The following is a 26,197-nucleotide window of genomic DNA, read 5'->3' as shown; positions in this document are numbered from 1 at the left end:
AATTACAGAGCAGTACATTAGCAGTCACAAGCCAAGAATGTGATGGGATCAGGAGAGAGAGTAATGGAAAGGAAGAAGTGTGGGGCAAAGGATGAAGATTAGATGAGATGTAGGAAAGACGAGCAGTGGAGGGACCTAGCAGCTGTCTTTTGCATGTTTGGCTTCGTAGCGTTGCAATTTTTGTGTGGCTTTTTCCATGTAATATTTAAGTAGAGTTGACTTACTGGTCTAAATGTATGCACACTGACTTCTGTGGTTGCGTTTTGCATCTTTACTCACTGTGAGAGAATATTTGACTGCATCCCCAAGTGAGAGCTTTATCCAGAAGCACGCACGCTGTTTTTTCACCCTGCACTCATTTTTTCATTTTCTGCACTCATTCTGTGCAGAAAGGTCTGAGGAACTGTCTAGCAAATCACTTTTAAATACATATAGACACTGTTTTTCACTCTGCATCATGTTTTCTCTTAAAGCAAAAAACAAACAAACTACTTTAAGTCATTTATTCTGTATTTGCAAAAAGAAAAAAAAAAGATCAGCACGTAGCAGTGAGTGAATGAAAGTGTGTTTCCTCAGAAGTTAAAAGAGGAAGGGAAATATTTCTTGCCCTCATGAGTGCTGTTGATCTCTCAAATGTGGAGCGTATAGGAGTGGCATTCATTAAGAATGTGTAAGTAAGATTCTGCCGTAGTGAAAGGAAAGCTGGCAATGGACAAAGAGAGAAGGCTGTGATAGAGCACTACATAAATGTCTTTTCACCTCTCCTGTCTTAGTGTCTGAGATGCTTTTGCTCATGTTGTCACAGGAGAAGTGTAGACAGAAGGGCAAGAGGAAGGATTTGGGTGTGCTGGTCGAGAGCCTGTGTTTCCTTACAGCTCTGAAGTGTGAAACATCCGTGTTGCGCAGAGGATGCTTTCTGGTGTATGTTCTTAACGTGTAAAAGCTGAAAGACTGTGTAGCAAAGCTGTACCTCAGCTTGTGGTGTGCACAACCCCTGAGTGTTTCAGAAGTGCAAGTGTGGGTTAGTAATTTCAGTGCTGCTTTTCTCAAAGCCACTGTCATCAGATGATCCCAAAGGCTGCATGGGATCCTCCTCGAGGACGGCCCACCCCCAGTCATCGAGGCGTGCTTAAAGATCACCCTTGTGTGCTTTTTACCTGAAAACCCAAACTGCAAGCTGGGCAGATGCACCAGCCTATCTATCCTTTAGGTAATGAGAATGCGTATCACGTGATACGTGTGACTCGCTTCCTATTTAAATCAGTGCCCTGGGGATTTACAGCCTTATTTTTGGAATGGGGGGGATAGGGTTGAATCCTAGCTATTTAAAGGCAAAATAATGTTTCTGTGGCTGTGTACGGTCTTCTGAGGTGCAGTGAAGTAGGCCAACAAAGCAGTCGGGAAGCACGCATCCATTCCTGGTGCAGCATGATACGAGCTCTGAGTGCTTCTGCACCTCCTCTTCTACGTGACTGGGGGCTGTTTTCTTTTCCCGTTGTGGCTTTTGCTCTGATTCTCATCTGTCATCTTAATACCAGTATTATGTATAAAATTGCTGAAAGCTCCTTTTCCAGAGCTCCAGTATGATTGGCATGAAACTATCTTGAAATAGGAAAGCTATAATTGTTGGAAGCAGACGACTTTTGCAAGAGATGTGCTGTCGGGAAACACATGCACCTAATTTAGGGATCTTTGGAGACTGCATCTGCACTCTTGGTGCTGCTCTTTGAAAATACTTAGTCTTGACTAGAAAGTTGGTGTGTAATAGTGACAATATTGCTTGTGGGAGTGTGTTGAATTGTTCCGGCTAAGAAAAACATTTTCTGGGCTAAACAATACAAATATAAATATTTCTCTTGGTTATTAGCAGTTGATTTGAAACACTTAATACTTGCAGCTATTAACAATGTGACAAAGTTGTGCACTCCACTCATGCAGGGTCAGAAAACTTTCTTCAATATGTATGGTTTTCAGGCATATAAGTATAAATGTTTACATTGACTTGAGTGTTGAACGTCTTGTTGGCTTGGTACGGTTATCTTTTGTGGTTTGCTTGTGGGTTAATCTCTGGGAACAAAAAAATCGGGAACACTGATGGGGTGGTAAAAAGCTAGAATCCATACTTCTTGAAGAGTTTTTTTTTTTTTTCATTTAAGTGTCAAAATAGTGGAAATTCAGAACTGTATTTTAAAATCAGAATGAAAGAATTAAGTGTGTTTTTCTGTCTTCATAATACATCCGAGTATGCAGTGTTTGGAAGCTGCTGGCCAGTGGAGCAATGCTGATTTCCCTCTGGGGGCAAGGCATTCATTCAACCTTCGCAGCAGGGGGTGAGATTGATTCCTTAATCAGAATAGCAACAATCCATCCTGAAGCTTCCTCAAGGTATTAGGGCTAAATTAAACAGTCTGGGACTAATGTGTAAGCCCTAATGCACTTCGAGAGGCTTTCTGGGATGAGGAGAATTTTGAAAATAGTCAGAAAATGAGCCCCAAACAAAAAGAAAAAAAAGCTGCAGGCACAAATCACCCTTAAAGAAGACGACTAATACACTTTCTTTGTGTGGTACAGGGCTTAATGCTCGGATTCTCTTAGGGAAGAAAAGGGAAAAAAAAATACATGAACTACAAAGCTCTATTCATGGCATTGCATTAATAATTTGTTGTCCCTCCTTTGTGTTTGTGTTCCATAGTCATTCCAAAAATAGGTATGGTCACATATTAAATTAGTAGAATTAAGCATCTGAAAGCCAGGGAATACACCTTTCTTTTTTACAAGTCACTACAGAGAAAATGTGGGTACCTCTGCATATTGTATTACATTTTAATGTTGCAGCATTTCAAGATTGTGTTTACTTGTGTGTATTTACAGAGTCTACAATTACACGAGTCTCTTGAGGGTAAAAATGTCATGGTTGCATTCAGCTTTTCTGGAAATCCTATCATTAACTTGGATGAGGAATGGAATCGTATGACTGAGTTTTGTTCTGTATATTAAGTGCTCATAAGCAAGAATTAACTGTAATGTGTGAGTAACCTTGCTGAATACACATACTAATAATTATGAATGTCATTTGTGTACATGAGTAATCCAAAAAAAAAAAGCGGGGGGAGTAGAGCATATGACATTGCTTCTGTCTTCCTCTTTTCTTGGCCACTTTGTCTCATTTTACTGCAGTCTGCTCTCCAAACCAGGTAAGCAGTAGCTTCCCATCTTACAGGACATTGAGGTCCTTTCCATAAAAGAACAAATACATCCAAAAGACCTGAGGACTTCGTAAAAGTTGGACTATTTTAGAGTGACTCTTTGTTAATCGTGCCTGTGAAGATATGGGGAAAGTCCCTCATGGAAGCTGGTGGATGCTCTCTTCTTGTCTTCCGTTGAGCTCGGGCTTCAGAGATGCTCTGCCAAGGTATCTTACCATAACGTAAACTTCCCTGGTTCTACTGGTTCGTGGCCCACCCATTTGTATTTATCAGCCAAAACTCCAGTATTTGGGAAATGGGTTTAAACTTTAGGATTTGTGGAAAAATGAGCTCCTCACTTCCTGTTTCTTGGCTAAGGGCAGTAAGAGTTTCAATTGAACCTTTGAACCAAAGCTCTGGCTTCCGAACTCTAAGTGGAAGGTGCTGTCTGAATGACCTCACTGTCCTTGATGAGGGAGGGGATGTTCTTGGCAAATTGTGAGAAATTCCCGTTCTTCCCCTCATCCTCTGTGTAATAGGTAAGCATGCATTTGTCTTTCTCTTCCCCTCCCTCTTCCCCTGGTTCAGAGGCCAAGCTTTCTTCCCCTGCTTGGCGGATAAAACGTCTAGTAGATTCAAGTCAATATCCTCTCTCATATTTTTAGATGATTCAAATGGTCTGTCCCTGTGTTATAAAATAGTTGGGGAGTCATGGGACGTTCAGGGAGCTGTGCCCAGCAGCTCCAGTTGCTGTGTGGAGATCAGTAGGTCTAATCCACGTGTGGCAAAGGTTGGGCAGGAGGTTCCTGTTGTGCTTCTTTGAACGAGGATGTTTCTTCTGTGCTCGTGTGCTTTTCAATCCAGCAAAGTGGCAACAAAATGTAGTGGGTGAAAGGGGAAGAAGAGGAAGGCAGGCACGTGTTTGTTTTTAACAGTGGGAGGTGATACAGGTTACTGCAGGACAGTTAGACCTCCTATCACAGAACGCCGCTGTATCGAGGTTAGATTTCTGTCTTTTTTCTAAGATAGATGGTTTGGTTTACCTAAGAATTCCACTTCAACTAAACAATCAATTTAAAAACTGTTCTTAAAATGCAGTAAGTAACTGATCTTTGTGTTTAAGTCCAGATTTGAAAGATGTTTATTCTACATTTTGTCTTCACATTAAGAAAAAAAAAAAAAGAAAAAATAATATTTTTCTGATCTTCCCGTCCCAAGATAACGTTAACTACTGTTGTATAAATATTAAACTACGTTAAGATACGTGTTTTCAAACAACTGTTTTTAAAATTGATAAGGCGTGTGATTTTCTTCAGGCCAGACAGAAAAGTACAATTGAATAGAAACGTTAAGGGTGGCAAGGAAGCAAAGACATGAACAGTATACATACCTTTGGGGAGTTTATCTCTAGTGAAACTTATTATTTTTGCTTAAGTTACAGCCTCTTAATCTCAGGGAGAGGATAAACTCATGGGATTTATTTTTACTTTGCTACTACTATCACTCTAATATGAAGCCTTTATGATAAGTTTCATTTTGCATTATGTTTGCACTTGTGTAGAGCATTACTCAGATTGTCTTTATTAGCATATCTGTTTCTTTAGAAATGGCTTGTATTTTCAGCCGTTGATAAACTAAGTCACATAAGAGACTGGACCTTATTCTTCATCCCTTACTCATGTGAGTAATTTCAATTACTTTAGTGTAGATAAGAGCTAAAGGTCTGATCTTTTTGTTTATGTACCCGTTGTGTCTGTTTGCTTTATCGTTCTTTGCTTTTTTTTTCTGAGGTTAATAAGAAATTTAGATCATCATGCTTAGTTTAGTAATGCTGACTCTGCTCTCTGAACATCTGTTGCTGTTTGCATCAATGTCTTTGCAAGGCAGAGTAGTGTTCAGAACCTTAGGTCTCATTTCAGGCATGTTTTTCTAAAGCATTTGTGTTTTTACTATCCTCACTACAACTCTTTTCTACTTTTACACGCAGATGCTGCGTTACATTTCAGTCTTGAGCTCTGGTAAAGTAAAATTTCTCTCTTCTGATGTTCTGCAGCAGTGCCGGTTGTTCTGTTACTATCCCATTATCTTCCGTTGTCTCCCCACATGCCTTTATTTCAAGGAGTAGATTATTTATACTAAAACATACTCTTTTTCTGTGTCTCTCCTCTTGCATTACTCTTAAGATTAGCTCAAGTCACCATGTACTTTAGAATTTGCAATGTATGTTTCCAGAAATGTCAACAAAAGCATGGTGTGATAACCTTGCAGACTTGAGTTCTGAGTCAGAAAGTGTCATGTTTGATGAAGGAAGGCCTCTTACAGACTGCGACAGTTGATATATTCCATCAGAAATAGAAATAATTGACTTTGAATATAAGAATCCAGAGCACTGGAAAGAGACTTGCCAGTAGCAACTTGCTTCTGTGTCCTGTAGGATCATTCTGGGGAGACTTTATGCAGGAACTGCAGAGGCTTTTGTTTTGTTGCATACTTCTAACAACTCTTAATTCCTTGCGAACAAGAAATCACAAATATGCAGCACTTTTAGTGGGCCCTATCTTGCAGATTGTGTGACATGAATTAAAGATGAAGAAGATGGGAAGGAAGCAGCACGTGTCACTTAAGGACATAAAACTGGTACGCAGGGCTCAAACCTTTCTAACCTTTTCCTTGTGACTCTCCTGGCTTGGGGAAAAAATAATTTTTCATGCACCTGTATTTGTTATGAAAGTTCATGTGTTACCATATTGTAAATTAGTAAATAGTTATTGTACTGAGACAAAGTCACACATTAAAAATAGGTTATTTACTTTGTATCTTTGTATATTGAAAATCAATAGAATATGCTGATAGATTCCTAAAGTGGATTCACTTTGCTAGAACGGCTGTGTTCACTGAATGCTCTAAAAAGTCTGCATGTGTCTTAGCTGCATTTCAAAGAATGATTTTTTCCAATACTGTAATTAATTCCCTTCAAATAAATAGGCATGAAAAAAAAATAACATCAATATTTAATGGCATCTGCTTAAGCCTCCTCATCTAGACTTGTCAAGTTGTGTAGGGGTGATGAAGAGAGGGCAGAATGTTTTCACTTATGGCATTAATTACTCCTTAAAGTAATTGAAAGATGCCTAAAAGACTCTGTTCAAAAATAACGGGCTGTAAGAAGCATTTATCCCTCTTTGCAGGCTGTTGCACGGTGAGTACCCACTTGGCCGTTCCAAAGGCGGCTTCTGTCTCCCATGCAGCTGCGTGGGGTGAGCTGGTCGCCACCTTCCAGCGTGCAGGCTCCTGCTGTAGAACCAAGTGCGCAGAAGTCATGTTGGAAGTGGGCTGCAATTTTCCTCTTGCTTGAGGAGAGAGCGACCAAAGCGACTGACGTGGTATTCTGCACGTCACGTTGTTTCTGCTGCTGCTGGCAGAGCGTAGCTATGAGCTGGCCTAAATTTCTGGTTCTCTTGCAAGACGCCAGCCTACTCTTGAGCTGTCTGCAGTATTTTTATGCACGAACTGCCGGAATTTGGCGTCATTGCCGTGTTATCAGCTGCTTATTTTGAATGGCGGGCGTATGGGGAAGCGAACTTTAAGAGATTTGTATACAACTTGTGGGTGCTGTTTGCGCCAGACGGACTTCAGATTTGGGGAATCCATTACTTTGGAACCAGAGCGAAGAGTTGTTCATTTCCTCCCACAGCAGTGGTAGGAAGAGCAGCACTGTGCTTGCTGTCCTTTCTGATGCTTCTTAGTTTGTTATTGCTATGGTAGGACACAACACAGCTATCACGTTATAATGTAAGCATCCCCTCTGTTTATTTTTTTGTTGTGATAGTCCTCTACTTGCTCTTCCAAGAACATGAGAAGAGCGGAAACCAGCATCGTGTAGTGGTGTACTTGTATTCACAAGATTTCACTACACGTGCTCTGTGCATAGCATGCTTTTTTGTGACAGTCTTAGGAAAGTAATTCACTAAGAAATGCTCCTGTAGAATATAGTGTGCTACACTGCTGGCTCAGAACTGGACCAGCAGCTCTCCCATTACTTTTATTATGAAAATTTTAATAACGCTGAACCCTAGTTTGTGTTAGTCCTGTAACTAATAACGTCACTATTCATGTGGTGGTCTTTGTTTTCGTTTGTCTTCAGGAAGGAATGCTTTTTATCGCTGTCCCAGTAATCAGTCCAAAGTACAGCAAGCTGCTTTATGCTTGAAAAACTGTAGCACCCTTTCAGAAAATATCTTTGGCGCCTCAGATTTTTTCAGCCTGCTAACACATTCAGAACACAGGACAAGCAGCTTAAGATCTGAATGAGATTGTTCACCAAATGAGTTGGTGCAGCATGTTAATTTGCTAGCACTTGTAAATGCCTTCAGTGTTACAAGAGTCTGCAGTGTCACTAAAATACCAGGAGCTTTGTTGGTTCTAAACTCCTTAAAAGAGAGTTTTAAATTCTTGTCTACTTGCTGTAGCCTTACCAGCTTTATAAAGAATTTCGAGATCTGTATTTGAAAAATGTTGTGCTTAGCAAAGTTAGTAAGAACCTTTTCCTCGTAGTATTAGTGATTTTGGAGTTTCATTGTGCTCTAGGTTTTATTGTATAGCTCATTATTATATGAGGCTCATTAATGCTTTTATATAATGCCCATGGATACATTATTGCACGTTTTTTAATAAGCATTTAATCTCAACAGACAGTCTTAGGATTTATGATTTATGTCGACAAAGTGGTTGTCTTTACGTTTAGGTAAACTAAAATAATGTGGTTTTAATGAGTCAACCTGATATTTTTATGTGTACTTCCCATGGTGCCATTTTAGGCTTGCAGGTTGAGGCTTAAATGCCAGAGTACAACTGGTGTGTGTAGTATGCCAATACCTCCTTCTCCCTCAAAAACATTCTGTCTGGCACTTTTTGGACAGGAAGGATGTGAACAGACTTTTAAAGCTTCAGAAAGTTTTAGACTTTTTAAAAGAATTCTACTTTGGAGGTTTTCAATCTCTAAATCAAAGCATCCATTTAACACAAACGTTTCAGTGAGAGTTACCTAGATGGGTGAAACATAATTTTGTTACCTGCTGCAGCAGTACTTCTGTCTGACGAACATGAGGTCGTAGCAATTGACTGTTCAGAATGGGATATAAAGCTCTCACAGCTGCGTGTTTAAGAATTGAATCAAATCAAAACATTTATTGCTGATACTTATTTCAGTGATAATAGATTTAGGCAAACACGTAGCCCCGGAAGATGGGGTGGGGGAACTGGTGTGACAGACATGTGGCTTTTCATCCAAGCTCTGTTGCACTGCTGTTCCAAATGTTTTAATTTGGCTAGTGTTTTTATTTCTTGTCTATGCCTTTAAAACTAGATCAATAGATAATCAAAATTACATTAGTAAAGAATCTTTAGGGGTGTGATGATGCATCCTTATTCAAGTGTTCTGAAAGCTTGACACCTATACCCTGGTGTCGCTGTCACGGTATAGCACATGTTATAAAATACCCACGCTTCTGTCTGAACCCAAGGACCTAAGATCAAGCAAGCTGAATTGCCCCCCTTTGCCAGGCTAGGTTTGTTCGGTCAGTACTGCTGCCCTGCTTACTTCCTAGCGCCTGTAACTTCAGTTTACCTTTTAGCTAGCAGACTGAGCTTGAACATTTTCCATCGGGGCTCACAGCGCGGCCTTATTAGAGATGCTTTGTGGGACAGGCAGCAAACCACCTGGTCACACCGGCTGTGCTGTGGTTCCCCACTTGCCGCTGCTTTGTCGCCGAGCCTGGTGTCGGCACCATGTGTACAGCACCTCGTGTGCAGGCAGCGCTAGCATGGGGCCGCCACAAGACTGGCAGGGTCCTTGCTGCTGCTATCGCTGGTTTCAAATGCTCTGAGCAGGTCAGCAGGCGCTTCTTGTACATGGATGGGGAAGATGATGGGGTTACAAAACTCTAGTTTTGCGTGTTCCATGAATGTCAAGCTTGTAGGGTAGGAAACATCTATTTCTTCCTATTTTACAAAGCTCGGTGACGTGATCTCTGTACTGCTTGGATGAATGTTTCTTTGGTGCCATGGAGTTGCATTTACCTCTTTAGATGCTTGTAATTGACTTGTGCCTCTCGGAGAATCTCAAGCATCCTCGACCGAGTAGCTCCGATGGCTCAGCCACAATCCACAGAAGGTTGTAGCTTGGCTGTGTGCGTGCTGTGCTATTGACTCTGCAAAGGCAAGATGTGCGTGGGAGAACCTTCTTTTGTATCGTAGCATGTAATTTAATTGATGTTTGTTTGGTAATTTGCCTCTGATTCAATTATTCGTTTTCACCACTGAACAAATGCTTTGTGTGCTTTTGGTGGGTCAGCATTTTGCACAGTATTTCCCCTTCTTTATTCCACCTACTTTGGTGCATTCATTTAGTTTTGCTGGGATCTTATTGCTGAACTGAGAGAGGCTTCTATTGGGGAGGGCAGGGTGGTTTCAGAGAGGCTTCATACCGTGATTATTTGGCGAAGGGAAATGTGATTACTTTTCTTCAGATTTAATCTTTGACTTAAAATGAGCTCAAATTATAATTAATGTGAGTTGTACTACAGTACCTGAGGACAAGCTTTGTAGAAAAAGAATTGAACTGAGCATGTGAGAATGAATGAGTACGCGGTCTCTCCCTCCAAAGGAAAATATGCTGTCACTGAAGTTGTCAGAGGGTCCTTATTTACAGATAGCAATGTATGCCCTGACACGTAGGTGGGTGTTTGTGATCCCTAGCAAGATGTCAGCGGTACAGTTGGCACGTTAGGGTGGGTTTGGCCATGTCTGAGTTAGCTGAACATGGACGGGTCTGTGACTGCATGGGTGATCACATCTTCTGCAGGGGAGAAGGGGCACCTCAAGGTCCAGCTGGAGGTTTGGGTATGTTGTGCAGGTGGGCTCAGTCTGGAACAATGTCGGTGTCCAAATGAAGACAAAAGGCCTCGCTCTGCAGTTCCACAGTGTCCAGCAGGGGTTAGTCCCTTTTCTGAAGAGTTTATCATCTAAAAAGTTGGGATGAGAAACCTAATAGGTGATAGGAAAATATTTATCAGGATGTTAGCTAAACGGCTTGGTTGCTGTTTTCATAGCTGTAGAAAGTGTTGGCTCTTGCTCATTTAAAAAACGGTGTGGCAAACCCCAATGGGTGCATTCAAAGAAAACAGCCTTCTCTTTAACTCGTTTACTTTCTATTTCTGGTCTATTTCCAGAATTCATCTGTTATTTTCCAGTGTTGCTTGACTGTAGTCCGTGGAGTGTGGGAGTGGATAATACCGAAATATGAAATGCGTTTTTAGACAGTTTGTTAAGAAATTTTGAAGTGATCAACTTTGTGTATAAAATTTAAGGTGGCCTTATGCCTGTTTCTGCAGGCATTTAAATTGCTGTGAACTCAGAATCCCTTTCTTACAAAAAGGGAAAGTGTCATTCTCTTCATTGTGTTAGATTTCCTGACTCCCATGTAACTCTGATTTAGATGTATATGTCTCCTGTTTTGGAAACAAGCTATTTCTTGAATCAGAGCAGAAGCGCCAGATCTAATTTCTGGGTTATAAATGGAATGCAATGGTAGGTAGAAATGCTTAAGGCAAAGCAGTAATATTATTTGGTCCTGAGTTTGAAGTGGTCCTTGAAAAATCTAGGGCTGTATTTGTAATGGCCTGGTATTTCAGATGTTAAACGCTTTTTGAACCCCCATCTGCAAAGGAGTACTTCAGTCTTTATCAGGTGTTAGTTCCATTTAATTTGGAAAAGAGAGGAGGGAACGGTTAGCTTAAGAGATTTTTCACGTTTAATTTGAACTTCAGGGCAGGGCTGCAGACACACTTAAGGGGGGCTTTCTGACTGTAGATACCTCCATTGCTCCAACTGAAACAGAAGAAAACATGTAGAAAACATTTAATGACTGTAGGCAGCAGCCTCCTTCTGAACAAAATTGCAGCGACTTTTACAACATCCTTCTTTTCCAAACTTCAGCATAAACATCCCAGAAGGCCCAGGCCTGCAGTGGAGCTTGGTAGTCGCCCCTGAGAGTGCTTCGCAGCCAGAGGCGGTGGCAAAGAGGAGTAAGGGCTCTTCTATTTGGGGGAAAAATAAAATAAAAAATCTTTAGGGTTAGCAACCGTATAGAAAAGAGACCTAAGCCATGCTCAGTTCTAAATTCTGCACCTGACAGGTGATTTATTTTATGGAGATTAGAAGATCAGGGGTTTTGCTGTTGAGAATACCAGGCATTACTTTCTTATTAATGTAGCCCATATGGGCCACCTTCAGACAAAGAGATCCAGGGCTCTTAAATTTAACATGGTCACTGTTTGTTTTTTTTTAAGTGGTTATATAAAAAAATAAAAGACCACCACCATAATATAACTGTTTCAAAGACAATGAACAGAAGGGGATTGATCCTGATCCTGAAGTCCAGCTCTGTGCTTACACCAGGGATTATAACAGAAAAGGTTTGATAACCAAATCATGTGCTTTGAGGATGCGCAGAGCTGCTTGGATATTATGTGATGCATCCTGCGTGCTGTTGGTTTACAAAGAAGCTGTTTTGTTTCCCCAGAATGTTACCAGAGACTACTACAATTTGAAGTACTGTTCTTGTGGTTAAGATTCTAATATTGTAACTCTGTAGGATTTTGTGTAAGAGGGCAAAATTGCCTTTGTGTGTGTGTCTTTTTTTAAAGCGTATCAGCACACTTGTTTGTTTTTCTATTGTAGCTACCCGTGTGATGAGCAGGAACACTGCATGGTTCGCTCTTAATAATCAGTACACAATTGCCCAAAGGGGAACTGTGTGGGCAAGAGATCTTGTTGATCTTTGTTTTAACAGCTGGTATTATTAAGGAAGAGATTCGCAGTGGAAAAAAAAGAGGATGAAAATCAGTCAACAGTTAATCCAGAGGCATAGGCAGGCACCAGCAGATTTACTGAGAGTTAGTTTTAAAACTGCTTTTGTTGAAATAACTTCAGAATAAAAGAATGGCTGTGTATTAAATCAGGGAAGTGGGATGGTGCTGCGGAACAGTGAGAAGTTGCGACATTGTCAACTGAAAGATCTTACTGGAACAACAACAACAAGTATTTAGCATTGTTACCACGCTGCAACTCCGGAGGGAGGCAGCTCCGATGTGGAGCTGTGCTGCGCCTCCTGATTTATGCCGTCCCAGCGGCAGGGCGATACACGCCGGAGTCTGCTCATTTTCAAAGCTCTTGTTTATAGCGCACGCACCAGAACGACAAATCCCTGTGGGCCATTGCAGCTTTCAGTCTGCAGCTCTGGATACTGTCAGCAAAACTGAATCCTTGTCCCATTCCTCTTCCCCCAGGATGAGCAGAAGGAAGAGGTTAGCATTGTTTGTTTTGGTTCATTGTTTTTTAAATGAGTTTCATGGGTATCATTAATGCTAATGATAGAGATGCAGCATTTCTCTGGGCCCCAGAAGATTTTAGTAGTTACCAGCCTCTGCTTAGGCTTTGCTTAGCTAATGAGTCCGAAGAAATTTATCTGGATTTTAAGGTCCCAGTTCTGCTGTTTGCCCCCGTGTCTATTGGGATTAAGTCCGCATAAATCAGATGAATTGCACTAGTACCACCAAAAGGAGAAGCGGCGTGTGCACGTTTGTCTTCAGTTTAAGTGACTGAACATGTATAGAAAAAGGGTTGAAATGCAGTCCTCCACTAAAATGCTGGTATTTCCGACCTTACTTCTGGCATTAGTTGAGGTCTTATTATTTTGATCTTTAAGAGCGTTCTTATATCCTGGGTTGTAATTTGCACGTTATGCTATATTTTGAAACAAAACTCTGTCCCATTCTGGGATTTCTTGCGTGTGTTTTATAAGCAGAACTGTGTGCTTGAAAAAGAAGTGTTCATTGCTGAGCGGTCTGCTTGTGACAGATGGTTCTCATTGTGGCAAGCTCGTGCGGTACCTCAAACCTCAAAATGTATACACTTATTTGAGGGAAATGAGTCGCTGCTGCAGCGTGGTCATCTATGAAAAGTATCCTTGGACATGGCAAACGGTGCTTTTTAAGCCTTACCTTTTCTGTATTCGAAGAAAAGTGTAACGTTCATTTTTCAAGAATGGGACATTTTGACACCTCTAAGATGCACAGTTCCTCTTTTAAGAGCTGTATGCAACTTTTGTTTGAAACATCTTCCCACTGGTAACAGCAGATGACTTGTGTCGAGTCTGTAATGCCTCGGTGCAGCCTTTTTAGGTAATCATTTGAATAAAAATGAAAAGCTGCCTGAATAATGGCAGATAACGCTGGATGGACTTATGGTCATCCTTACGTGCCAGCCAGGGCACGTAACCTACATAATTTCACCTCAAAAATCTCAATTCTAAGAAAGTTGGACTTCCTGTTCTTCACTTGCATGCAAAAGGACAGCCTCACTGTCCCAGTCTGCCCGGTATCCTTGAGTCAGTTGCTGTTTGAGTCGCCTGTTGCTCATCGGGTCTGTCCCACCCTGGTTCAGCTGTTCACGTCCTCCTGTCCCGCTCCCCAGAATTAATCACTGCTCTCTGCTGTCTCCCCTCTGGCAGCACCTTCTGCAAGCTGCAGCAGCGACCACATCCTCTCTCCGATGGCACATCCTCTCGCACCTTCCTTCCTGTTACTTGCCCTGCTGCTAGAGCAGCACCACAAGCTCTGCGTTACCACATCCTTTGCAGGATACGTCGGGCCGGGGGAGCAGAAGGCCTTAGTTTGATACAGGGACGGCAGCGATGCAGGCTTTGGGGTTGTCCTCTGTGGACTCTGCTGGGAAAGGCAGTCTGTAGCAGCCCTGGGAACCAGGACAGGCGTCTGTGCTTGGATGAGGCAGGGCTGCCCGCAGCTGCATGGCTTGGCCCAGGGAGCGCCCCCAGCTTCGTGCTGGCAGCTCGGCGCTCTGCCGTTCAGCACGGGCACCTGGCAGCCACGGCAGCGGCTGTACTCGTGCAGGGAGGCTGCCTCCTGTGACCCGTGTGTCAGGTTCTCCAGGACTCCCGTAAGAGGTGTCAAAGTGGGTCACGATGCGAAGGGTCGGGCTGCGCTCCAGCCTCTCCCTCCCCTCGCTGCTTGCAGACCTTGCCAGGTCTTGTTTGGCACTGGGGCTGGCTCATGGTCCCTGTTCCCTGCTGCGGTGCTCTGGTGCTGTGAATCACTTCTCTGAAAGCCGGTTGAAAGCTCTGCTGGTACAGCGACGAGCTCCGCGTGGCGGTGGGTGGGGGATGTACCCGCACAGCTTTCCTGCAGGTGGGTCTGGTTGGCAGATGGCACAGCTTAACCTGCTCCCTGTGCACCCTGATGGTCTTGTGCTCCTGGACCTGGCGCAGCTCAGCGGGACCACGATTTTCCTTGTGCTGGCCCATGGGCTGTAGGCTCGGTGGCTTTTTCTGAAGTACCTCTTGTATGTCTTCAGTCAAATTTCTGTTAGGGGGTGGCCAAAACCTGCACGTGAGACAGCACTTCTGCTTAATTGGCAGGAGGGGTCACTCTTGAGTTTGTGGAAGGTGTTTTTTGGGGTGGGGATGTGTGTGGTTGGTCTCAGGAGCAATTAGAGGGATGCTCCATTGCCACCCTTTGCACAGGGCCCTGCTGGGGCAAGATTATTTTAAACCCCAAATTAAACCTGCCACAAGCATTGCAATTTACCTTGCTTTCCAGCTTCAGCAAAGTGCCGAAAATTGGAAGCGTCTCAAGGCTGAAAGGCAGACTGCTTAATTCCTAATGTTAATATTGGACAATTAGAGGTGAATTTATCTAACAACATATAGGATATTTCAACATAAACCGTAATCTGTTTCCACTCTTGATTTGTGGGATTTTTTCCCTACAAGTTTGAGGCGCACTCAGTTGTCTAAAAATGCAGCACGGAATTTTGTTTGTATTTTTCTTGTCTAGATCAAGTTCTGAGGAGAATCAGAAGAGAGAAAAGAATAAAAACCTTTCGGTCTTTATGGAAAATGAGTTAAGGGAGGGAGATTAAGAGGAAATGGAGGTGGGGAGAGCAGATTGGATTTTTCTGGGCTGCTCACCGTATATTTCAGGTGGAAATATGTCTGTTTAAGGTGGAAGGTCAGGAAGAATTTAAGACTTAAAGGTTAAAGTGAAACAAAGTGTGGATGAATAGGAAATCAGAAGGAAAAATGTGATCATAAATGGTTTTATCAGTGTGAACCGGATATACTAATGTAATCCTTCCATTACCCACGTAAAGCAGCCGGTAAAGCCACAGCACCACTTCAATGTCAGCCAAAAAGAGATGTTCTCCCCTTCTCGTCGGTTTGTCTTCCCTGGTGCTCTTAGTCCTCCTTATTTGTGCTGCTCGAAGCCAAAGGTCAGTGTCCGGTACTGTTTTAAATGCCTGCCGTGGATCAACACAGATGTTTGTTTAGTTGTCGTTAGCTGAGGATTTCACTGCCGAGAGCTGACAAGTTCTGTGTGGGACGTGGTCTCTCGCCGGCAGTGGCTGAGCCAACAAATGCTGAAGTGCTTTTGCGTTTTCTGCTCTTCTCTGCTCTCTTGAAGGCTCTTGCACTGGTAGTTTGTACTTCATGTTTGGTTTTTGTTTGTTTGTTTTGCATTATTAATTTGCCTGAAGGCTGCTACGTTTGCATGTAGCTTTATTGTAGGTCTGAGAACCTGTGTATCAGAACTGTCGTATTCTGCTAGCACTACATAGTGCCATATGGGACTTAACTGAGCTTGTGCAGGGCTCATCAGTCTTTTTTTTTAATTTGAAGTTTTTGAAATGGACTTAAAAAAGAAAGTAAATTAGAATTTGAATACTGTAATGTTCTTGATTTTTAATTCCTTTTTTCTATAGAAATGGACGTTTCCTCTTTTTAAATGAATGGGGGAGGGAAAGGTATGAACCGGAGAAGAAAAAAAATAATAACAAAATAACATTCAATTCCCCTATTCTAATATACATTTTTATGAGAGTGGATTCTGGAGTAAATGGAATGGAATTCTCTGGAGAGTGAGAGAGTAGAAAGTCTTAATAAGAGAACCATGATTATTAAATGCTAAAAATATTTATGTTGCAGGATTTAGTAATATAGGAGGATTATGCTAAATATAAAGGCTTTGTTTCTCTGCATCTGAATTTGCAGCATTCAAATTCACCACCCTTGGAGTAAAGGTTTTCCTCCTTTAAAGATTTTCCTCCTACCTAAAACCTACTGTCTTTTAGCTTAAAGCCATCCCCCTTGTCCTACCACCATACCCCCGATACAGAGTCCCTCCCCAGCTCTCCTGTAGCCCCCTTTGGGTTTGTTGGTGACAAATGAAGGTCTCGTCCATTCCTGGATTTGAATGAGCCCTGAGCTGAATGATTTCACAATAGATGAAAGCACTCTTGAAAGAATTAGGAATATCTTACTGACCTGATCCCTGAAGGCCACATGAATAACGTTATTGCTCAATAACTGGTTGTACTCCATGTTTTGTGGCTTAGGAATGGAGAGAGGGTTTTTTTAATGGCTAACTTTCTTCTTCCCAAAATACTTTGCTTTGTTGGGGAATGTGACTTCGGGAGAATAGTTGAGAAGTGAGGGAATTTGACAGCTTAAAGTAGCAGTTGAAACGAGGAAAAGCAAATAGCAGGACCATTTCCATTTTAAGCATTGTCAGTGTAAAAAGCCTGCAGCCGAGTTTCAGAAAGTATGCGTGAGCATGAGGTTATTTGGGTAAAAATACTGGGAGGGAATTAATGGAAACAGAAACAAAGTCAGAAACACTTTGCCTTAGGAATGAAATTTTCAAAGCCCTCTGGGTATTTGGATGCCCAGTTCCCATTCAGCTTAGCGATGAAGCTCTTCTCTTTTGAGTTTACATTTTTATCTAGCTGCTCAAGATGTTGAGCACTGAACAGATGCGAAGACGCAGTTTGTTTGTGGCAGCTCGCAGTCGGAGGCTGTGCTGTCCGCCCACGTGGAGCCGGGTGGGTCAGCTCGCGCGCTCGGCCCCCTGGCGCTCGGCGGAGGCTCGCCGTTTGTGCTGGCGCGCGGCACCATGGGTGGGAGCTGCTGGGGTCCAACGGAGGAGCAAGTCCCAGCTGTGTGAGCACTCTCATGATGTGCGCGTCCTGACCATCCTTCAGGACTCTGTGTCTCCTTTAGTGAGCTGTTGGTACCACAGGGAGTAAGCACAGGGATTTGAAAGTGGAGGAGGATGCGATTTGGCCCACTGGAAGGCTGAAGGACAGATGGTAACGTGGGGGCTGCGGCCACACGCACCTCGTTTGTCACTGTGGTGTTTTGCTCAGGAGCGTTTCTATATGCAAACAGGCCTCTGAGTCAGAGGAAAGTAGCAAACAGTTCTAGAAAACATTTGAGTTTACAGAAAACAGGCGCAAAGTGCCCTTCTGTCCCCCCGCCCTGTGGTCTGGTGGGAGCTGAGCACCACGCCATGCTTCTCATCTTGTTTTCTCACTTTTCTCGAAGAGTGCTAAGGCCTTGTGGAATGTATTGTTTTCTAACGCCCTCTGAGTAGGAGGGTGAGAAGACTGCAAAAAGGAACAGAGAAGGATGTGCAGGTTGAAATGAAAAGCTGAAGCAGCAGTTCATCGAGGTATCTGAGCCAACTTCCAGCTGCTGAGCACCGCCGTGGAGCCGTAGCATAGATGCTTTCCCAGTCGCCAGCTTCTCCCAATTGCTTTCAGTGGGACCTTGATACCTTTATTGAGCTCCGTGTTTGGAAACCCTCACCAAGTTTTGCTGTTGGAGTACAAGAAGCTGCTTACACCTGGTGCTACAAGTGCTTAAGTTAGCCCAAGTGCTAGCTGACCTGCTGCTGGCTCTGACCTCTTCATGATACCTTTTTTACTGGAATTACTTGTTTTAAGTGCTTGTTTTATGCAATATAATGATTCTGGAGTTCAGTGAAGACTGAGATGAAACGTAGTACTGAAGTACTGGGAGTCTTTCGAAGAAATGTATTCACTTTTTTCCCTTCCCAACCTACTTATGGGAAATGTCTTTATGGGAAGCAGTCTATTATGGAGAAGGGTGAAGACTTCATTGTTTATGATACTGAAACTAGACCAAATTTTCTACGGAATAGTTGAGGTTTTTTAACTTTTCAGATTCCAAGTAGTAATGCATTTTTGTAACAAACTTTGGAAATACTAAATGCCTTTTAAATCTTTAAAATTGTTAATTTCTTAAAGGCATGTTATTGTTGATGATTACTGTAAAAAAAACTCCTTTTAGAAATCGTGGTTTTGTACTGATCGCACGTACTGGCGGTATGGGAATTCTGTAAATTAAAGGTTGCACTTTGATGACCAAAGCATTCTGTGTACCCTCATTTGTCGTTACACTTCATTAGCTTTAATGTAGAGCCTTTCCCTACCCTCAGCTTGCTGAGCAGATGCAGGACACGAGGAGGGCATGCATGTTGTAGGCCCCTCTGGCTGCATTCTTTCCTCTGAAATCTCATTCTCTCAATTTTACCGACTTTATTTCATCCTTAAGGAGCACAGAAAAGAACTGAAGGTGGGCCACATGACCCCAGTATAACACATCGTTGCAGGGCGTTGGCAGTTCAGTGAAATGACACTCAGGCCAAAACTGTTCAATGCCCGGAAAAGGACAGAAACTCTATCTTTAGCAAAATCTACAGAAAGGAGCTAAATTTCACCTTGCCTGATAGCAGAGGTTAGTGCTCATTGTTTCATCTGGTCACGGTTCTTCTAGTTACCACTCGGTGCAGGACACAAGTTTCTTTCCTCACTTTATAAATAGAAAGTTAGCATCTTCTCACGGTGTATCAGACAGCAGCAGCACGGTGTGTTTGCCTCTGCACAGCATGGAGTTCTCTTTCTCCAGACGTGACATAACGAGGCCACTGAAACAGCCCAACAGATTGATCCAAAGGACCACAGAGCAGACCGTGTTAGCTTCTTGGAGTCATCTTCAGGTTTTTTTCCTACTTTAAAGGGTGCTCTGAGAACAGAGCCTGAGGGGGGGGAGGAGGGGGGTGGTGGTGGAAGAGGCTTGTACTGCTGGTGATTTTTGTTCAGAAAATAACAAGCCACTACCAAGATTGCTTTTCCAGGGTGTCTTTCCGTGCACTTAGCACAGTTTGAATTCTCTCAAAGGGCGCGATCCTCCTCAAAGGGCATTCTTTCCTAATGGGAAGCTATGACCTTTCCTCTTGGGTAGGGTTACAGTAAGATGCAAGCTAGTTTCTTGCTAGCAGTACAGCACATCTGAGAAGAGTGGTCTGATTTGCTTACAGGGGGTTGGTGCATGGATTTCCCTACCTGAGACTTCCCTTTTCAAAGCTGGGAGTGTGTGTGAATATATGTAAACTTGTGGGTAATGGACTGCCTTGCCGGGTATTTATTTTATATGTATGTGTTTATGTTAAATCATGTAAATTGTGGAAGAGCAGAGCGTGGGATAGCTATACGGCCTCTTTATCAGAACCCTTACAAAGGCCATGTTTGCAGCACTTTCTCGACGCCAGCGTAATCTGAGAGATTTAGAGATTTAGAGGTTGTATATTGGGAACCGAGCAGGAGATGCCTCTGTGCTGCGTGGTCCTCCAGCACTGCAGGGAGCCCCACAGGCCGAGGAAAGGTCTGTGTGTTACCCCAGCATTGCTGTGCTCTCCCTGGCTGTGCAGTCTGTATGCAAATACCTGCCGGCACAGTACATGCCTTTGCTTTCTGCAGAATACAGACATCCTCTTTTTGAGTGCATGATGTGACTTTGCTTTAAGGGTGACTTATTTTGCTGGATATCAGAGTTTTATTCTGTGCAGTTTGAGTCTTTTTTAGTTGCCTTTAACCATTTTTTCCATAGCTTCTGGAACGGGTCTCAGGGAATCATAGGAGTTCTTTGCTATTTTGGTATTGTACAGTATTGCCCTTTGCTGTTTCCCCCTGCCCTGTGACTCTTTCGTTGTCTAAAACTGACATTGTTTAAACCGAAGCCTAGTCTGCTTTGGCTGATTGGTTTAAAATAGTCCCTTATGCTAAACCAGAGCAACCGTGCAGCTACCCAGAGCCGATGTGTCCAGCTCCGTGCATATTACCTGCTGTTTTAACTAGTTTCTTGATAGTTCTGCACGTTTTCTTCCTGTAAGGCATTTCTGACTTCTTCCCTTCAAAATACACTTAAGACACTTTCATTAGCAAGTAGCAGCTTCTGTGTGCAGTTGTCTTACTCAGTGCTGGGAGAATCTTTCCTGATACGATCTCATTTTCTGTCCGAACCGGAAACGCTGCAGCGCACAAAGTGGTATTTGCTTAAAAGCAGCAGAGTCAGAAACGAGGCTCTGTAGTAGGCTTGTTATTTTTTCACTTTGTGCATCTAAGGAAGTGGGTTTATAGTGAGTGCCTTGATAACGCTTGATGATAGCCCTACGAACTGGTAATCAGAAGACAGATAGAAAGCAGCATCGCTTCTGTCAGAAGCTTTAATTATGGCAGCTAAGCATTTGACCTAAATCTCTTGGTGTATAGGTATTTTTGGAAAACATTGCAAATCTAACTTCTGTACCACAGATGTACAAAATCTATTCTTTGCTTTCCACATAATACAGAATGGAACCTGATGCCAAGTCATTCAGGCTGAAATTAAAGAGCTCGTTTATATTGCATTTCGGTAGGGCTAAGTATGCAGTATATCAAGTTTGCTTAAAACATAGTTTTAAAGTGTTGTAGAAACAGGGACTTTTGAAATGCTACGTGGAATCGATGACTATGGAATTTGAGTGCAGTTGAAGTAACTAAATTTAAAAAAAAATAAAAGTAATTTCAGGTTAACTCTGTATATACTGATAAGTTGGCTTGGATAATTAATTTGGATTTAGAGTTGCTTAATTTCTCTTGGCATTTGCAAATCCCAAACTGACTTGTGGAATGTTCTTGATTGAAAAAGACTTTATTGAAAACATGTGTGACTGTGTTTTTGAGGGCAGTGATATTTGAAGAACAAAGTAGCATCTGTATATAAAAGTAGATAGACAAGAAGAATTACTGTAAACATAGCTAATGTAATTTTGTGGCATCATTTGCTAGCACGTCTTCTATTTTTGAACAAATCGTGAGGCTGTAGGGGGAAGTAAATTCTATTCTGTAGAAAGCTTTAGCTGTTCTAAGTGGTATTTTAAATTCTTAGCACTGACAAAGGCTGAATACAAATTATTTTTCAGGCTAATATTAGAATTATTAATTAGGAGTAGGCCTCAAATTCATGGAACTCCTATTAACTCTTAGAGTACGATAAAATTCTGGCAAGAGTTTTCATTTCTTATCATTTGTCTTGGTATGTCTTGATATTAGAAAATTGTGTTTAGTTAAATTGCCAGAATTTTATGAAGTGGAAGTGATTCAGAATGAAGAATGAAGAGCATTACTGACTTGGCCTCATGTTAAAATATAGATTTCTGTTGATTTAAAAAACCTGTGTTGCTACAAAAATGTCTAACTGTGGTAATGGAAAATATTAATAACACTTTGTAGTGATATGTACTTTGGAAATTATTTTTAGTTATTTCTATGTTCAATGAGACTAAACTTTTTTTTTTTTTGCTTCATTGCAGGACCAGTTTGACAATTTAGAAAAGCACACGCAATGGGGTATTGATGTTCTGGAAAAATACATCAAGTTTGTAAAAGAAAGAACAGAGATTGAACTCAGCTATGCAAAGCAGCTTAGGTAAGTTGATATGCAAAGTTCTGGACTGTGAGTTGCATCTGTTCAGCGCCTGTAATCGTCTGTAAGTTCATGTTACAGTGGTGGTAATTTGTATAGCTTATAATGATTGCTTTTAGATGGAGAATAGCTTTAGTTTAAAGAATGGAAAGCTAAAATTAATTTAACATGCTGGTTTTTATCTCTGCTAAACATCATATGCTTTGTAAAGGTAAGGTTATTTAGGTGACTGAATAGCACACTAGGGCTTACTCATGATTTACTCATGGTTAATGGCTCAGGCTTTGGGGTAGCGTTGTAATGTTTTCCATGAAATTAGGACTGCACAGGAATTCTGAAAGCTTTAAGAATTCAGCACAATAATGATAATTTGTTACAGGACAAAGTTTAGGGTTTCTTTTCATAAGAAAAGAACCCTACAACCTCTCGTTGAACTGGTGTTGAAGAAACTGCAGGTCAGAAAGTCAGTCTCCGCACATGGAAATTTAGTCTACAGTCATATTGCAGCCTAAGATTTGGATTTTGACACTTCTAGAGTCTTGCCAGTGTTCTTGCAATGCGTCTTGAACAGAGCAGAGGTCCTGTGAATATATCTTAAGTAGCTAAATTACTGAAAATTCCTGCTAGGTGTCTTCTGGGTTGACCGTCAGGATACGAGTATAAGCGAACCAGACTTAGAGAACCAATTCCTTGAGGTCAGACCCAGTGTGAATGGAGAAGAGGGAGGAGGGAAGGGGTGTGAAGAACCATCCCACAATGGGTAGCTCTTACCCTTTTCCCCAGAAGGGCAGAAGAGATGAGAGGTGAACAAGGGTTAGTGGGGAGCACAGCACACAGCCCAGCTGTTGTGGAGAGAGGCTATGGTGCAACGTAGTTGGCAGCCGCTAGTGCCCAGGGTAATTAAGTGGAAGGGGTGAAGGGAATGGAAGCTAACTAGGGAGGGAAGTACAGGAGTAATGCTTCCCAACCCCTCCAGTAAATCCATCTCTTTTTTCCCCCTGCATGATTATAATGCATATTAGAATCTCCTCCCATCTTCCTGGTATTTATAGAGATTGAGATCTGCACTTGTAGTTGATCTGTATATACCTAAAGCAAAATGTCTATTAAAAAGAAAAAAAAAACTAGCTCAGATTTTTTGATGCTTTAGTTAGAATGGCTTTTGAGATGGGCAATGGCCTATTATTTGCTAGAGGCTGGTACCTGATAAAGCCCTGCCTTCATGGTTATGTGCTTTCTCAGGGGAATGCCACAAGGATTCCCCAGGGTTTCTGCTATATAGACAAGCAGGAAATAGAAAATAGAAGTTGTGCAGGAACAAATTGCTCACATCCTATGGAGATGAGAAGAGATTGAGTTACAGAGGCAAAGTGAGGTGGAAGAGAGGATGAGTAGACTGGGAAACCCCAGCAGATTACCTGTGTGAGCAGGTCTGTCTTGCAAAGAATCACACCCTTGACCCACTGAATTTCTTTGGATGATGAATTTTAGGCGTAAAGAGCATAATCATGAAAATAAATGAACAAACAAAATGTTAAGGGAAAGAGGGAGATGGTCGGAGAGAAGGCTATCCAAAGCTATTACTCTGACAATCACAAACCTCTGCTGAATAATTGTGTGAAAGAATAAGGTGTCAAAAGTGAAAATGAGGGAGCAGAGAAACAAGCTAGAAAGGCATAAAAATGATGCAGAGTGAAAGGCACACAGAAACATGAATTGGAGACAGGTGCACAGGCTAGCACAGAATCTTTTTAGAATTGCTATTTTATTGCTGATCTTTGTTTTTATGCATTAGTTGCTTTTTTAATTGCTGTTAGATTTGCAGGTGTCATTGCTTTACAAGCTTGAACCTGAGAAGTGCCAATATTTTGCTCCTGACACTGCATAATTGCATGCTGAATTTCAACATGTGAGAGTCAGATTGGCTCTTACTGGATGAAGTATCACTTCTGGATTCTGTATCACTTCTGTTTTTTGTGGGCATCATGGTCAAAACCCTATGTACTTTTTTTGATTAACAAAGAGGAGATAGAAACCAAAGAACCCAGTTAAATGATATACATTTTTATAAGTGCATTATAAGGATTAGCAACTGGGTTAAATGTTTTATTATTTTCTGTGTACCTTATTATATATTTTCTAAATCCTTTTTCTGTGAAAGCATACTGTCTGCTGTTGTTTTACCCTAACCCAGTAGCATTTCTGTACCTTTAGAGCTTCAGTAGACTGTAGTTTTGTGTGTCAGAATTACCTGGGCAGCATGATAGTGCAGGATGTCCGTCCTGAGTATGAAAATACCTTATTGGTTTAGTCTTTAATGTGTTTCCTTCTGTTTTTTTTTCTTTCCTCTTTAAGCAGGTGTGTGGAGGCATTCCTTCCACACTTAATCAGGCGGAACAGTTTGCATAATTCTTGCTGTGCTGATATTTGGTTGAAACTGCTGTGTGCAGAACTAGAGAAAAGTTCATTGTTCCAGAGCATCCTCTTTTCAGAGAAAGCAGAGACTGGAATGGAGATGCTTATCTGGGGGCCTCCCAGGAGGGATACTTTACATTTTGAGGAACATATGGCTGTCCAAGTCTGCCAGGGCTCTGGCTAGTACTCTGTTGGTGCTGATGCTACTTAATTCCTTAGGGAAAACAAAATGAGTAAGAAAAGTGAGGCAAGAGGCTCTGCTGTCTCCCAGTTAGCAGTAAAAACAGCACACGACAGGGATTGGGTTACGCCTACTTGAAAAGAAACTGCTTTTTCAGAGAGAAAAGACTTAATTCTGGGAATTATCCAAAAAAGTTAGCATAGATAGGCCAATGAATTTTAGTAGTTCCTCTGTCAGCGACTGCATCAATACGACTCAAATGTTACTTGGAATCAGTGAAAAACAATCCGTAAAATTAACACAACTGTTTTCTATTTAACTGTAGGGTAACAGAGGCTGCAGGAAGGCATAGAGTAACAAGGCTGAGTTTACAATGCAGGACATCCCAGGGCTGCAGCCCTGGTTTGCATCATGTGTGGTGTTATATTTTTGCTACAGTCCAAATATGCAACATCATTCTGAGTTTTAAGCATCAGCGAGGTGCACTGAGTGGTGGACAGCACACGATCAGTAAATCTTAGATTTGCTGCTGGCGAGGGGTTTGCAGTTATCTTTTTCAGGAAAAATGAAAGCTATAGAATAAGTCAGATGTGCTAACCAAGTTAGGTTCAGCTTCCTTGCTCAAGATACGATCACTGGAGAAGGATATCAATATTTTAAAATGAAATCATTAGTTGCGTATGTAGTAATGAGATGTAATCATCTGTGCTAATTGGAATAATCAAATTTCACATTTCTGCCAGCATCAGTTAACGATCACGGAACGATCCCCTTTGTATCACCTCTGTGCAGCTTCCCATAGCTTTACCAGGATTGTTTCTCTTCCTTGGAAGCATCCTGCAGAAGACAGGCGAACTTGCTGGGTCAGTCATCTCCTGCAGCAAATCGCACTTCAGTGAGCTGCCTGCCTTTGTGTGTGGAATAGCACCTTCTACTGGGGGGACTTCTTACAGCTTCTCTGTGCATCTGAGGGCCAGGAAAAGGGCTGTAAAAGGTTCTCTCAGGCGAAGGGGATGTGCATCAGCAGAACCAGAACTCAAGCGTATTGTGTATTGACTTTATGATTTTAATTTATGAACTTCTTGGGTTCAGAGCCTGTTAATTCATTGCAGTTACGCAGATGGAAGCACAATGGGGCCCCTTCTTTTGTGATCATACTTCTGATAAGGTAGATACCTAGCCAGCACAAATAAAAACTGAAGTGCCACTGTGTGCATGCAAAGACTATCCACTTAGTTTAAAGGGGATTTAAAATTTAACTTTGTATATGCTTTTAATTTTAGGAACCTTTCGAAGAAATATCAACCCAAAAAGAACTCCAAAGAAGAGGAAGAGTACAGGTATGTTCATGATCTACTGCTGGGTAAGCATTCATTGACAGAGGAAGGGGAGCTAGTTAGGTTACCTACCAGGATTTGGCTTCTAAACCAAAAACTTACATTGAACTCTAGAGAAGAGAGAGATCATATGTTCAGACGCAGGCTTATATGTATTCTGGGTATTAGAAGCCTGGCTTTTTGTCTTTGGATTTTTTTAATGTACTTTAAAATCTTCAAGCCAGACTATACGGTCCTGGTCCTTTGAAGTGAATGACCATACTCTAATTACCTTCAGCAGGAACAGAAGCAGTTGTTAATTTTAGCATGAAACTTGAGCAGTCCATGCAAGTATTAAATTACTCTAATGGACTGACGAGGCAGTCTAGTACGTTACTAAAGAGATCATGTTGTAGCT

At 41.9% G+C, this 26,197-nt stretch overlaps 1 protein-coding gene across 45 annotated transcripts in view; it reads left to right on the top strand.

The window, feature by feature from the left end:
• Window positions 1-26,197, top strand: part of FNBP1 (formin binding protein 1) — a 99,863-nt gene that overhangs the window by 8,617 nt on the left and 65,049 nt on the right. For 22 of the 45 annotated variants that reach the window (XM_040531541.1, XM_040531517.1, XM_040531507.1 and 19 more), the window contains exons 1-3: window positions 18,973-19,120; window positions 21,755-21,870; window positions 25,747-25,803. In XM_040531541.1, the coding sequence (XP_040387475.1) occupies window positions 19,010-19,120; window positions 21,755-21,870; window positions 25,747-25,803 (284 nt within the window). In that variant the 5' untranslated portion in view covers window positions 18,973-19,009. Of the gene's footprint in view, window positions 1-15,407; window positions 15,534-18,969; window positions 19,121-21,754; window positions 21,871-25,746; window positions 25,804-26,197 lie in introns of those variants that run through there. The other 23 variants (XM_040531550.1, XM_040531552.1, XM_040531533.1 and 20 more) reach the window with 7 other exon arrangements.

This window comes from Cygnus olor, chromosome 19, assembly GCF_009769625.2.
Source record: "Cygnus olor isolate bCygOlo1 chromosome 19, bCygOlo1.pri.v2, whole genome shotgun sequence".
In the NCBI taxonomy this organism is placed as follows: Eukaryota; Metazoa; Chordata; class Aves; order Anseriformes; family Anatidae; genus Cygnus; species Cygnus olor.
Note: the sequence above shows the minus strand (reverse complement) of the source record. Positions and strands in the feature narration are given on the sequence as shown.